The sequence below is a fragment of the Triticum aestivum genome, chromosome 7B (genome assembly GCF_018294505.1).
Source record: "Triticum aestivum cultivar Chinese Spring chromosome 7B, IWGSC CS RefSeq v2.1, whole genome shotgun sequence".
NCBI lineage: Eukaryota > Viridiplantae > Streptophyta > Magnoliopsida > Poales > Poaceae > Triticum > Triticum aestivum.
In genome coordinates this window covers 670,962,166-670,972,692 of record NC_057813.1, presented here as the reverse complement: position 1 = coordinate 670,972,692, position 10,527 = coordinate 670,962,166, and the positions used below count along the sequence as shown (strand labels likewise).

Here is a 10,527-nt window from a genome sequence, read left to right as displayed (position 1 = left end):
CCTCGTGAGACGAGCAGCTGGTGCCTGGTGGCCCGTGGGCTTGGCCACTAACGACTTCCCGTCCATGACTCGTATCCATCAATAATCCGTGTCCGACTGTGCCGTGGCTCCGACTCCGGTCGAGGTCGCAACTGGCAAGCCCGATATCGACTTGTTGTGCTGGTCCGTGGTTCCATAAATTGATGAGAGGGCCAGGCCATGATGTACGAGCATCGCAGACAAGCACTTCACGTTCCTGGTTTTTCGTTGGCGAAAGAGTAGAACGACCGGCCTCCGCGACGCAAAAGCGCCGCCGGGATTGATGAAGCTTCTTCCGGCCGCCCTCGGCCTCGTCCTCCTCTTGCTCGTTCTGAATCCCAATGGCGTGGAGGCCCGGCCAGCCCCGTCCGGCAGCCATCAGAAGAAGGCGTCGAGCGCTACCTTCTTCGTCTTCGGGGATGACTTCGCCGACAATGGGAACCTCCCTCCGACCGAACCAGTCACGGAGATGTCGCGGCAATGGGCCTACCCCTACGGCTCCAACTACGTCGATGCCGATGGGTTTCCGCGGCCGAATACTCCGTCCGGCCGCTTCTCAAACTACAAAATTCAGTCCGATTTCATCGGTAAGTACTATGTTATATTACTAGAAAAATACTCAGTTATACTGTAATTTCATCCAGTAATTCATGGTGCATCACAATTAACCCTACTCGTTGTTTTATTAATAACTTGCAGCAACAATGTTGGGATTGGAGGAAGCCCCTCCGGCGCATGCCCGCACGGCAGACAAAACATGCAATCCATCCGGCATGACCTTTGCTACCGGTGGTGCAGGCGTGTTGGACAGTACATCGCACGAGGTCCCCGTCCTAGCCAAGCAGGTCGAAACTTTTAGGAAGATGATCAAGGACGGGACCATCACAAAGAATCAACTAAGTCGCTCCGTAGCACTCGTGGCCTTCTCCGGACACGACTATGCAGGCACCGGTGTTATTGGCCTTAGTAGCCCCAATGATGTGAGTATCATATCAACGCACAATGTATATATGCATGCACTAGTTTGAACAACTAATTCGTTTGTGCATCTTACTAACTTATAATTTTCATGTACGCGATGTAGATTAATGCTTATATTGAAAAGGTGACAAAAGAGATTGCAGCTAATGTGAATCAATTGTTGAAGCTTGGGGTGACAAAGGTTCTTGTCAATAACTTGCACCCTATCGGTTGCACGCCATCACACACCCGAACCAACAACTACACCACGTGTGATATTTTTGGAAACTTGGGTGCATCCATCCACAACGATAATCTGAAACAAGTTATGACATCAAAGAAGAATATCTACATCGTCGACGTGTACACCGCCTTTGCTAGTATTGTGGATCATGCGGCAGGTATGTATCTACATGCATTCAAAAGTGTCTTATTATTTTATAATTATCTTAATCTAATTAGATGGGTTTGATTGTGTACTTGCAATAATTTATCTAAACATTTTAAATTTCATGTGCATTAATGTAGGTAAAGGCTCCGACTTGTCTAAACAATTCAAGCGCAAACTATCGCCGTGCTGCGAGAGTTTGAATTCGAAGGGTTACTGCGGACGGCAAGACGAGTCATCCGCGGAGCTACTGTACACTGTGTGCGACAAATCGAACAAATTTTTCTATTGGGACGACATGCATCCGACCCATGCAGGATGGGAGGCTGTCATGAAACAGTTAGAAAAGCCCTTGAGGGAGTTTGTAAATCGAGCCTAGGTAGCTGGGCTTTCTGTATCTGTGTAGATCTTTGTATCCATGATGCCAGCCTTCTGATTGTATTTAATAGTTTCATGTATTTTAAAGACTGGGATTTTCCCGATTCCATGATGAATATTATACTGTATTTGCATCTACTTTTGTGAAGACCTACTAAACAACTCACGTCAAGGGACAACGTGATCTCCGCAACCAAAGATAATCCCGTATTCTCTCCCCAATATATACCCCAGTCACGACCAACCCATGGCCATATGACAGTGACTTCACTACGAGCACGAGCTCGTGCGTGTAAAGAGATGTGAAATGGGCACCAAAGAGTACGCTGAAGTAGCAACGGAGTGTACGTGCGCGAGATCGACAACGACAGCGCACGCCGGTATCTTCTCGGTTTGTTGGGGAAAAAGCCCATTTTAAACCTTGAACTTGTAGAGGTCGGACGAAATGAACCCCCAATTCAAAATCCTGGTCGATTGCACCTGAACTCTGCAATCCCGGTCTATATCGGACCCTGGCATCGTTTGAACTGGGATTCGTCTGGTGGGCCGGCCCACTAGAGTATTTTTTTTTCTTTCAAAAACAAAAATTCCAAAGGGCGCACACCCTGCTTACTAGCCCGTTTTAGTTTTTTTTTTTTAAAATTAGCGTGCGGTGGTAGCTCGAACAGAAAATCACTCGTTGTTGATCGAAGCAACAAACCACGGGGACACCTTATCTAAAATCTACGAACTTTTTTCCAAATTTCCATATTGTTTTCAAATCATGTAAATATTTTTTTGAATGCTCAAATTATTTTAAAGTATATAAAAACCGGCCCATGTGGAGCTATTGAATGGCAGGCGCGCAAAAAAACCCCGTAAATATTTTTTTAATGTTTAAATTATTTTAAAGTATATAAAAACCGGCCCATTTGGAGCTATTGAATAGAAGGTTCGCAAAAATAAATCTGGAAAAGTCCTGCTTAGTGACTCGAACTCGCGACTTGGGTCTTGTTAGACGTTGGAACTTGCCAACCAAACTAGTTAGCTGAACTGTAGATTTGTGGAGCGGTACATTATGTATAGAATATCTTTTAAAAAGTTTTGCAAGTATTATAGACTGAAGATTTTGTAATATATATTGAACATTTTCTTAATATGCGATGGACATTTTAAATTATACACAATTAACATTTTGAAATTGATGAACTTAAGCCGCAGTGTTGACCACGGTGTGCACTCGTCCCCACGCTGGGCCGCCCCATTTTGTCTGTTACACTGCTAAAAACATCTAATGCAGGAAACACCTTTCCATTTTTCTTTTTTAATAATCCATCGAAACAAATTAGTGCGTGATTCTTTTCCTTTTTTCTTTACTATATAATCTGTAAAAGAATTATCTAATGCATGGAACCTTTTTCAATATGTTTTTAAAATTTGTGAACTTTTTTAGAAAACTCGTGCAATTTTTATAATCCATGAACTTTTTAAAATCCAGAAAAAAATTTCAAAGTTGTATTTTTTTTGCCAAATTCATGATCTTGTTTTCTTTCCCTGAACTATCTCGAATTTCTGCAGTTCTTTTTTTTCATTTCGCGAACTAAAAAACGGTCAAATAGTCATATTTTTGCTGTAGTGAAAGACTAAGTGATATTGACGTAGTGGTTGATGGCTACAGCTGTCAACGTACACCACTATAGTTCGATTCTTGCTACTCGCAATTTAATGGAAAAAGTCAACGTATGCATTTTTTTTTCTTTTGCGTTCTTCGTATGTCGCTGGGCCTCACAGACTGCACGAAGTGGACAGCGCCCTGGGCCAGACTGGGCTCGTCCATTTTTTTTCCAGCGCGCGACCAATCCTGGCCACGTCCGTGATCCCGGTGTTCCAAACGATCCTTGGGTTCATTTTAGACCGGGATTGTATAGTTCGGGGTGCAAATGACAAGGATTTTAATGTGAGGGTTCATTTCGCCTAACCTCTACAAATTCAGGGTTGTGTAAGTTCGTTGCCATGATCGATCGATCGATCGATCTGCAAAGTAATCTTCCGAGTTACTTGTAACAACCACAATGGTCTTCGTCATGGTCTCTTTGGCCGTGCCTGGCATCCACTGCACAAGCTCCGCGGCACGTATTGCGGTCACTGACACCGCGTACGTACGTACTCTCGGTGCATGGTCCCTGGCGCCCATACTCCGAAGTGACTATACATCACCGTGCATGGGAATGCATGGCATATGTGCACAAAAGGTTACATGCACAGACAGCGACGACTGCGGGGCCGTATGCGCGCGGCCCGCACGTACATCAACTGTTCATCGCCCTGCCGGTACGTGGCCTGCAGGGCGCCGCGGGTTGGTGGAAGCAACTCGCGGCACGGCCCTAGGAGCGAGTTGGCTGTTGGTAGAATGCTTGGCATGGAGTGTACGTGTGTAAGAGCTAAGAGCATCTCTAGCAGACCCTGCGTTTCGCTGACCCGCAAAACGCGTTTGCAGTTTGCGGAAAAACAGTTTTGCTGATCGATTTTAGCTGCGGCCGAACAGAACCCGTATAATCGACCTGTAAAAAAAATATTCTCTGAATATATCGAACAGGCTCACAGCTAGCCTTTTTTTTTCTTGGCCGTCTTCTTCCTTACACCAAATTGAAATCAACTGTAGGCCAGGGCGGCCGGCGGCGGACAGAAGGGCAAGGAAGACGCGGGGCGAAGGCCAGGGCAACCCGGGCAGCGCGGGACGGCCGGACTCCTCTGTTCACCATCGCTGTAGATCAAACAAAACATGCAAATAGGAAGCCGCCGTCGCCGTAACTAGCTGAAGCTAGCTAGCTCAATCGATTTTGAGCGGATGCTAGCTAGCTTAGCTAGCTTAATGAATTCTGAACGGACGGAGCTAAGTTAGTGTTAAACCAGAATATTGGGCAACTGCTCGACACCCTTAGAGGGTGCGGCTATCTCATTATATATAAGTGCCAAAGGGTACAAGTACAAGGTGTATACACAGGTCTACGTATAAATAAGTCTACGTGTACATATACAGTGTAACACCCTCCCTCAATCTTAAATGTGGCCTGAAGTACAAACTAAGTTAAGATTGCGTCTGCAGCCTACAAACTGTGGTTATGGAAGAGGCTTCATGAAGATGTCAGCAAGTTGATCCTTTGATGATATGAACTTGATGCTAAGCAACTTCTGTGCAACATGCTCTCGAACAAAGTGATAGTCAACCTCAATGTGTTTTGTCCGAGTATGAAACACTGCATTAGATGACAAGTATGTAGCACCAATGTTATCACACCAAAGCACTGGAGAATGAGCCGAAGGGACTCGCAACTCTCTCAACAAAGACTGAACCCAAATGATCTCAGCCGTCGCATCAGCAACTGCTTTGTACTCGGCTTCCGTGCTGCTGCGAGACACTGTAGCTTGCTTGCGAGCATTCCAAGCGATCAAGTCAGAGCCAAGAAACACTGCATACCCCCCCCCCCCCCCCGTGGATCGCCGGTCATCAGGACTACCAGCCCAGTCTGCATCTGAGAAGGCTGAGATCTCATAAGACGGCGCACGTTGGAGGAGCAAACCATAAGATGCAGTGAGACATATATAACGCAGGATACGCTTCACAGCTGACCAATGGGATGTTCTGGGTGCATGGAGAAACTGACAGACACGATTGACTGCATAAGAGACATCTGGTCTGGTGATAGTAAGATACTGCATGCCTCCAACAAGACTGCGGTACTCAGTGGCATCATCAGGTGAGAGAGGGTCTCCATCAAAAGCAGACAACCGATCAGTGGCAGACATAGGAGTAGTGGCAGGTTTACAGTTTAGCATACCAGCACGACGCAACAAATCCAGAGCGTACTTCTTCTGAGTAAGAGTTACTCCAGCAGAAGACCGTGAAACCTCCAGACCAAGGAAGAAGTGCAGAGCATCGAGATCCTTGACAGCAAAATCACCACTCAACGCAGCCACAAGACGATCTGCCGCAACATGTGAGGAACTGACGAGAATGATATCATCAACATAGACCAGTAAGTACATCGTAATCTCAAGACGCTGAAGAAGAAACAGCGATGTGTCAGCAGTGGAGGAATAAACCCAAGCGCCCGCAAAACCGAGCCAAGACGTGCGTGCCAGGCACGGGGAGCCTGCTTAAGCCCATAGAGCGCCTTAAAAAGACGATAGAGATGATGAGGACGTGCAGGATCCACAAACCCTGGCGGCTGACGCATATAAACCTCCTCCTCCAGGACTCCATGCAAAAAAGCGTTCTGCACATCAAGCTGACGGAGAAACCATCCTCGAGTAACAGCAAGGGACAGCAGCAAACGAATGGTAGTGGGCTTGATAACTGGACTGAACGTGTCTTCATAGTCAAGACCATACCTCTGTTTGAAGCCCTTAGCCACTAGCCTTGCTTTGTAACGCTCGATGGAGCCATCAGCATGTCGTTTAACTTTAAACACCCACTTAGAGTCAATGATATTGACCCCAGATAATGGGGGAACAAGCTGCCAGGTGTCGTTCTTCAGCAACGCTTGAAACTCCTGTTCCATCGCGGCACGCCAGTGAGGAATGCCTAGTGCAGCCTGAAAATGGCAAGGCTCAGCAGTGGGATCATCAGCAGCATGAGCCATGCACACGGCGAGCCATGCTACAATCCCATCGGTCCGGATCTTAGGCTGAAAAACACCTGTCTGGCTGCGTGTGCGATGTCGAGGAGTAGAAAGCTGTGGTTGCTGCACAGGGCTTGATGCAGGCGACGAAGGAGGCGATGCTGAGTCGTCAAGGCTCACGCCAGAGCCACTTGGCGCTAGAGAGGCGGGCGGTGTGGAGCTCGGCGAGGCCGAGTCGCCCAAGCCCAGGCCGGAGCCACTAGGCGCTGGAGGGGCGGGCGATTTTGAGCCCGGCGTGGCCGGCCCATCAGGAGCCGAAGCCGGCGCGCGCGAGCCCGGCGTGGCCGGCTCAGGAGAAGCCTCCTGCGAAGCCGGCTCGGGCGACGCCCACGAAGCGGGCGAGGGCGATGTCCGCGAGGCGGCGTCGGGCGAGGGCGATGCCCGCGAGGCGGCTGCGGGCGCAGCTCCCGCGGGTTGCTGGGTACCGCCCGGTATGCATGCCCCATGCACGCGATCATCCTCCGGACTCAAAGCGTGCGCCGGTGCCTGTTCCTCAACAAGCTCAAGACAAGCGCCACGGCCAACACCTGCAGCATGGTTAGGAAGCAACACAGGAGCATTTGCAACATCCACAAATTGATCAGGCATAGGTGTGGTAGAAGAAACGTCTGGCATAGAAGTGATAGAGGTATTCAGAAGTGCACGAAAGGGAAACACATTCTCATCAAATACAATGTCACGAGAAATGTAAACGCGATTGGTGGGAACATGTAGGCATTTGTTGTTGGGGAACGTAGTAATTTCAAAAATTTCCTACACACACGCAAGATCATGGTGATGGCATAGCAAGGAGAGGGGAGAGTGTTGTCCACGTACCCTCGTAGACCGTAAGCGGAAGCGTTATGACAACGCGGTTGATGGAGTCGTACGTCTTCACGATTCGACCGATCCAAGTACCTAACGTACGGCACCTCCGAGTTCAGCACACGTTCAGCTCAATGACGATCCCCGGACTCCGATCCGGCAAAGTGTCGGGGATGAGTTCCGTCAGCACGACGGCGTGGTGACGATGATGATGCTCTACTGGCGCAGGGCTTCACCTAAACTCCGCGACGATATGACCGAGGTGGAATATGGTGGAGGGGGGCACCGCACACGGCTAAGGAACGATCCGTAGATCAACTTGTGTGTCTATGGGGTGCCCCTGCCCCTGTATATAAAGGAGTGGAGGAGGGGGAGGGCCGTCCCTCTCTATGGCACGCACTAGGGGTGTCGTACTCCCACCGGGAGTAGGATTCACCCTTTCCTAGTCCAACTAGGAGTCCTTCCAAGTAGTAGGAGTAGGAGACAAGGAAGGGGAAGAGGGAAGAGAAGGAAGGAGGGGGCGCCGCCCCTCCCCCTAGTCCAATTCGGACTAGTCAATGGGGGGCGCGCGGCCTGCCTCTTCCTCTCCCCTAAAGCTCAATAAGGCCCATATACTTTTCCCCCATATTCCCGTAACTCCCGAATACTCCGAAAAATACCCGAATCACTCGGAACCTTTCCAAACTCCGAATATAGTCGTCCAATATATCGATCTTTACGTCTCGACCATTTCGAGACTCCTCGTCATGTCCACGATCTCATCCGGGACTGCAAACTCCTTCGGTACATCAAAACTCACAAACTCATAATAAAACTGTCATCGAAACCTTAAGCGTGCGGACCCTACGGGTTCAAGAACTATGTAGACATGACCTAGAACTATTCTCGGTCAATAACCAATAGCGGAACCTGGATGCTCATATTGGCTCCGACATATTCTACGAAGATCTTTATTGGTCAAACCGCATAACAACATACGTTGTTCCCTTTGTCATCGGTATGTTACTTGCCTGAGATTCGATCGTCGGTATCCAATACCTAGTTCAATCTCGTTACCGGCAAGTCTCTTTACTCGTTATGTAATGCATCATCCCGCAACTAACTCATTAGTCACATTGCTTGCAAGGCTTATAGTGATGTGCATTACCGAGAGGGCCCAGAGATACCTCTCCGACAATCGGAGTGACAAAACCTAATCTCGAAATACGCCAACCCAACATGTACCTTTGGAGACACCTGTAGTACTCCTTTATAATCACCCAGTTACGTTGTGACGTTTGGTAGCACCCAAAGTATTCCTCCGGTAAACGGGAGTTGCATAATCTCATAGTTACAGGAACATGTATAAGTCATGAAGAAAGCAATAGCAACATACTAAACGATCAAGTGCTAAGCTAACGGAATGGGTCAAGTCAATCACATCATTCTCCTAATGATATGATCCCGTTAATCAAATGACAACTCATGTCTATGGCTAGGAAACTTAACCATCTTTGATTCACGAGCTAGTCAAGTAGAGGCATACTAGTGACACTATGTTTGTCTATGTATTCACACATGTATTATGTTTCCGGTCGATACAATTCTAGCATGAATAATAAACATTTATCATGAAATAAGGAAATAAATAATAACTTTGTTATTGCCTCTAGGGCATATTTCCTTCAGTCTCCCACTTGCACTAGAGTCAATAATCTAGTTCACATCGCCATGTGATTTAACACCAATAATCATATCTGTATATCATTAACACCCATAGTTCACATCGTCATGTGACCAACACCCAAAGGGTTTACTAGAGTCAATAATCTAGTTCACATCGCTATGTGATTAACACCCAAAGATTACAAAGGTATGATCATGTTTTGCTCGTGAGAGAAGTTTAGTCAACCGGTCTGTCATATTCAGAGTCGTATGTATTTTGCCAATATTCTATGTCCACAATGCTCTGCACGGAGCTACTCTAGCTAATTGCTCCCACTTTCAATATGTATCCAGATTGAGACTTAGAGTCATCTGGATTGGTGTCAAAACTTGCATCGATGTAACCCTTTATGACGAACCTTTTGTCACTTCCATAATCGAGAAACATATCCTTGTTCCACTAAGGATAATTTTGACCGCTGTCCATTGATCTACTCCTAGATCACTATTGCACTCCCTTGCCAAACTTAGTGGTAGGGTATGCAATAGATCTGGTACACAGCATGGCATACTTTATAGAACCTATGGCTGAGGCATAGGGAATGACTTTCATTCTCTTTCTATCTTCTGCCGTGGTCGGGCTTTGAGTCTTACTCAATTTCACACCTTGTAACACAGGCAAGAACTCTTTCTTTGACTGTTCCATTTTGAACTACTTCAAAATTTTGTCAAGGTATGTACTCATTTGAAATCTTATCAAGTGTCTTGATCTATCTCAATAGATCTTGATGCTCAATATGTAAGTAGCTTTGTCGAGGTCTTTCTTTGAAAAAACTCCTTTTAAACACTCCTTTATGCTTTGCAGAATAATTCTACATTATTTCCGATCAACAATATGTCATTCACATATACTTATCAGAAATGTTGTAATGCTCCCACTTCCTTTCTTGTAAATACAGGCTTCACCGCAAGTCTGTATAAAACTATATGCTTTGATCAACTTATCAAAGCGTATATTCCAACTCTGAGATGCTTGCACCAGTCCATAGATGGATCGCTGGAGCTGGCACATTTTGTTAGCACCTTTAGGATTGACAAATCCTTCTGGTTGTATCATATACAACTCTTCTTTAATAAATCCATTAAGGAATGTAGTTTTGACATCCATTTGCCAAATTTCATAAAATGTGGCAATTGCTAACATGATTCGCACAGACTTTTAAGCATCGATACGAGTGAGAAAATCTCATTGTATTCAACACCTTGAAATTTGTCAAAAACCTTTTTCGACAAGTCTAGCTTTGTAGATAGTAACACTACTATCAGTGTTCGTCTTCCTCTTGAAGATCCATTTATTTTCTATGGCTTGCCGATCATCGGGCAAGTCCACTAAAGTCCACATTTTGTTCTCATACATGGATCCCATCTCAGATTTCATGGCCTCAAACCATTTTGCGGAATCTGGGCTCATCATCGCTTCCTCATAGTTCGTAGGTTCATCATGGTCTAGTAACATGATTTCCAGAATAGGATTACCATACCATTCTGGTGCGGATCTTACTCTGGTAGACCTACGAGGTTCAGTAGTAACTTGATCTGAAGTTTCATGATCAATATCATTAGCTTCCTCACTGATTGGTGTAGTTGTCGCAAGAACCGGTTCTTGTGATGAAC

General features: G+C 46.4%; 1 protein-coding gene across 1 annotated transcript; it reads left to right on the top strand.

Annotated features, from left to right (window-relative positions):
• Positions 1-202: 202 nt before the first annotated feature.
• On the top strand, positions 203-1,878 carry LOC123161225 (GDSL esterase/lipase At5g03600). Its single transcript, XM_044579072.1, has 4 exons — positions 203-605; positions 718-998; positions 1,103-1,379; positions 1,507-1,878. The coding sequence occupies exons 1-4, from the start codon at positions 302-304 to the stop codon at positions 1,743-1,745; spliced, it is 1,101 nt and encodes a 366-aa protein (XP_044435007.1). The 5' UTR covers positions 203-301; the 3' UTR covers positions 1,746-1,878.
• The last annotated feature ends 8,649 nt before the right edge of the window (positions 1,879-10,527 follow it).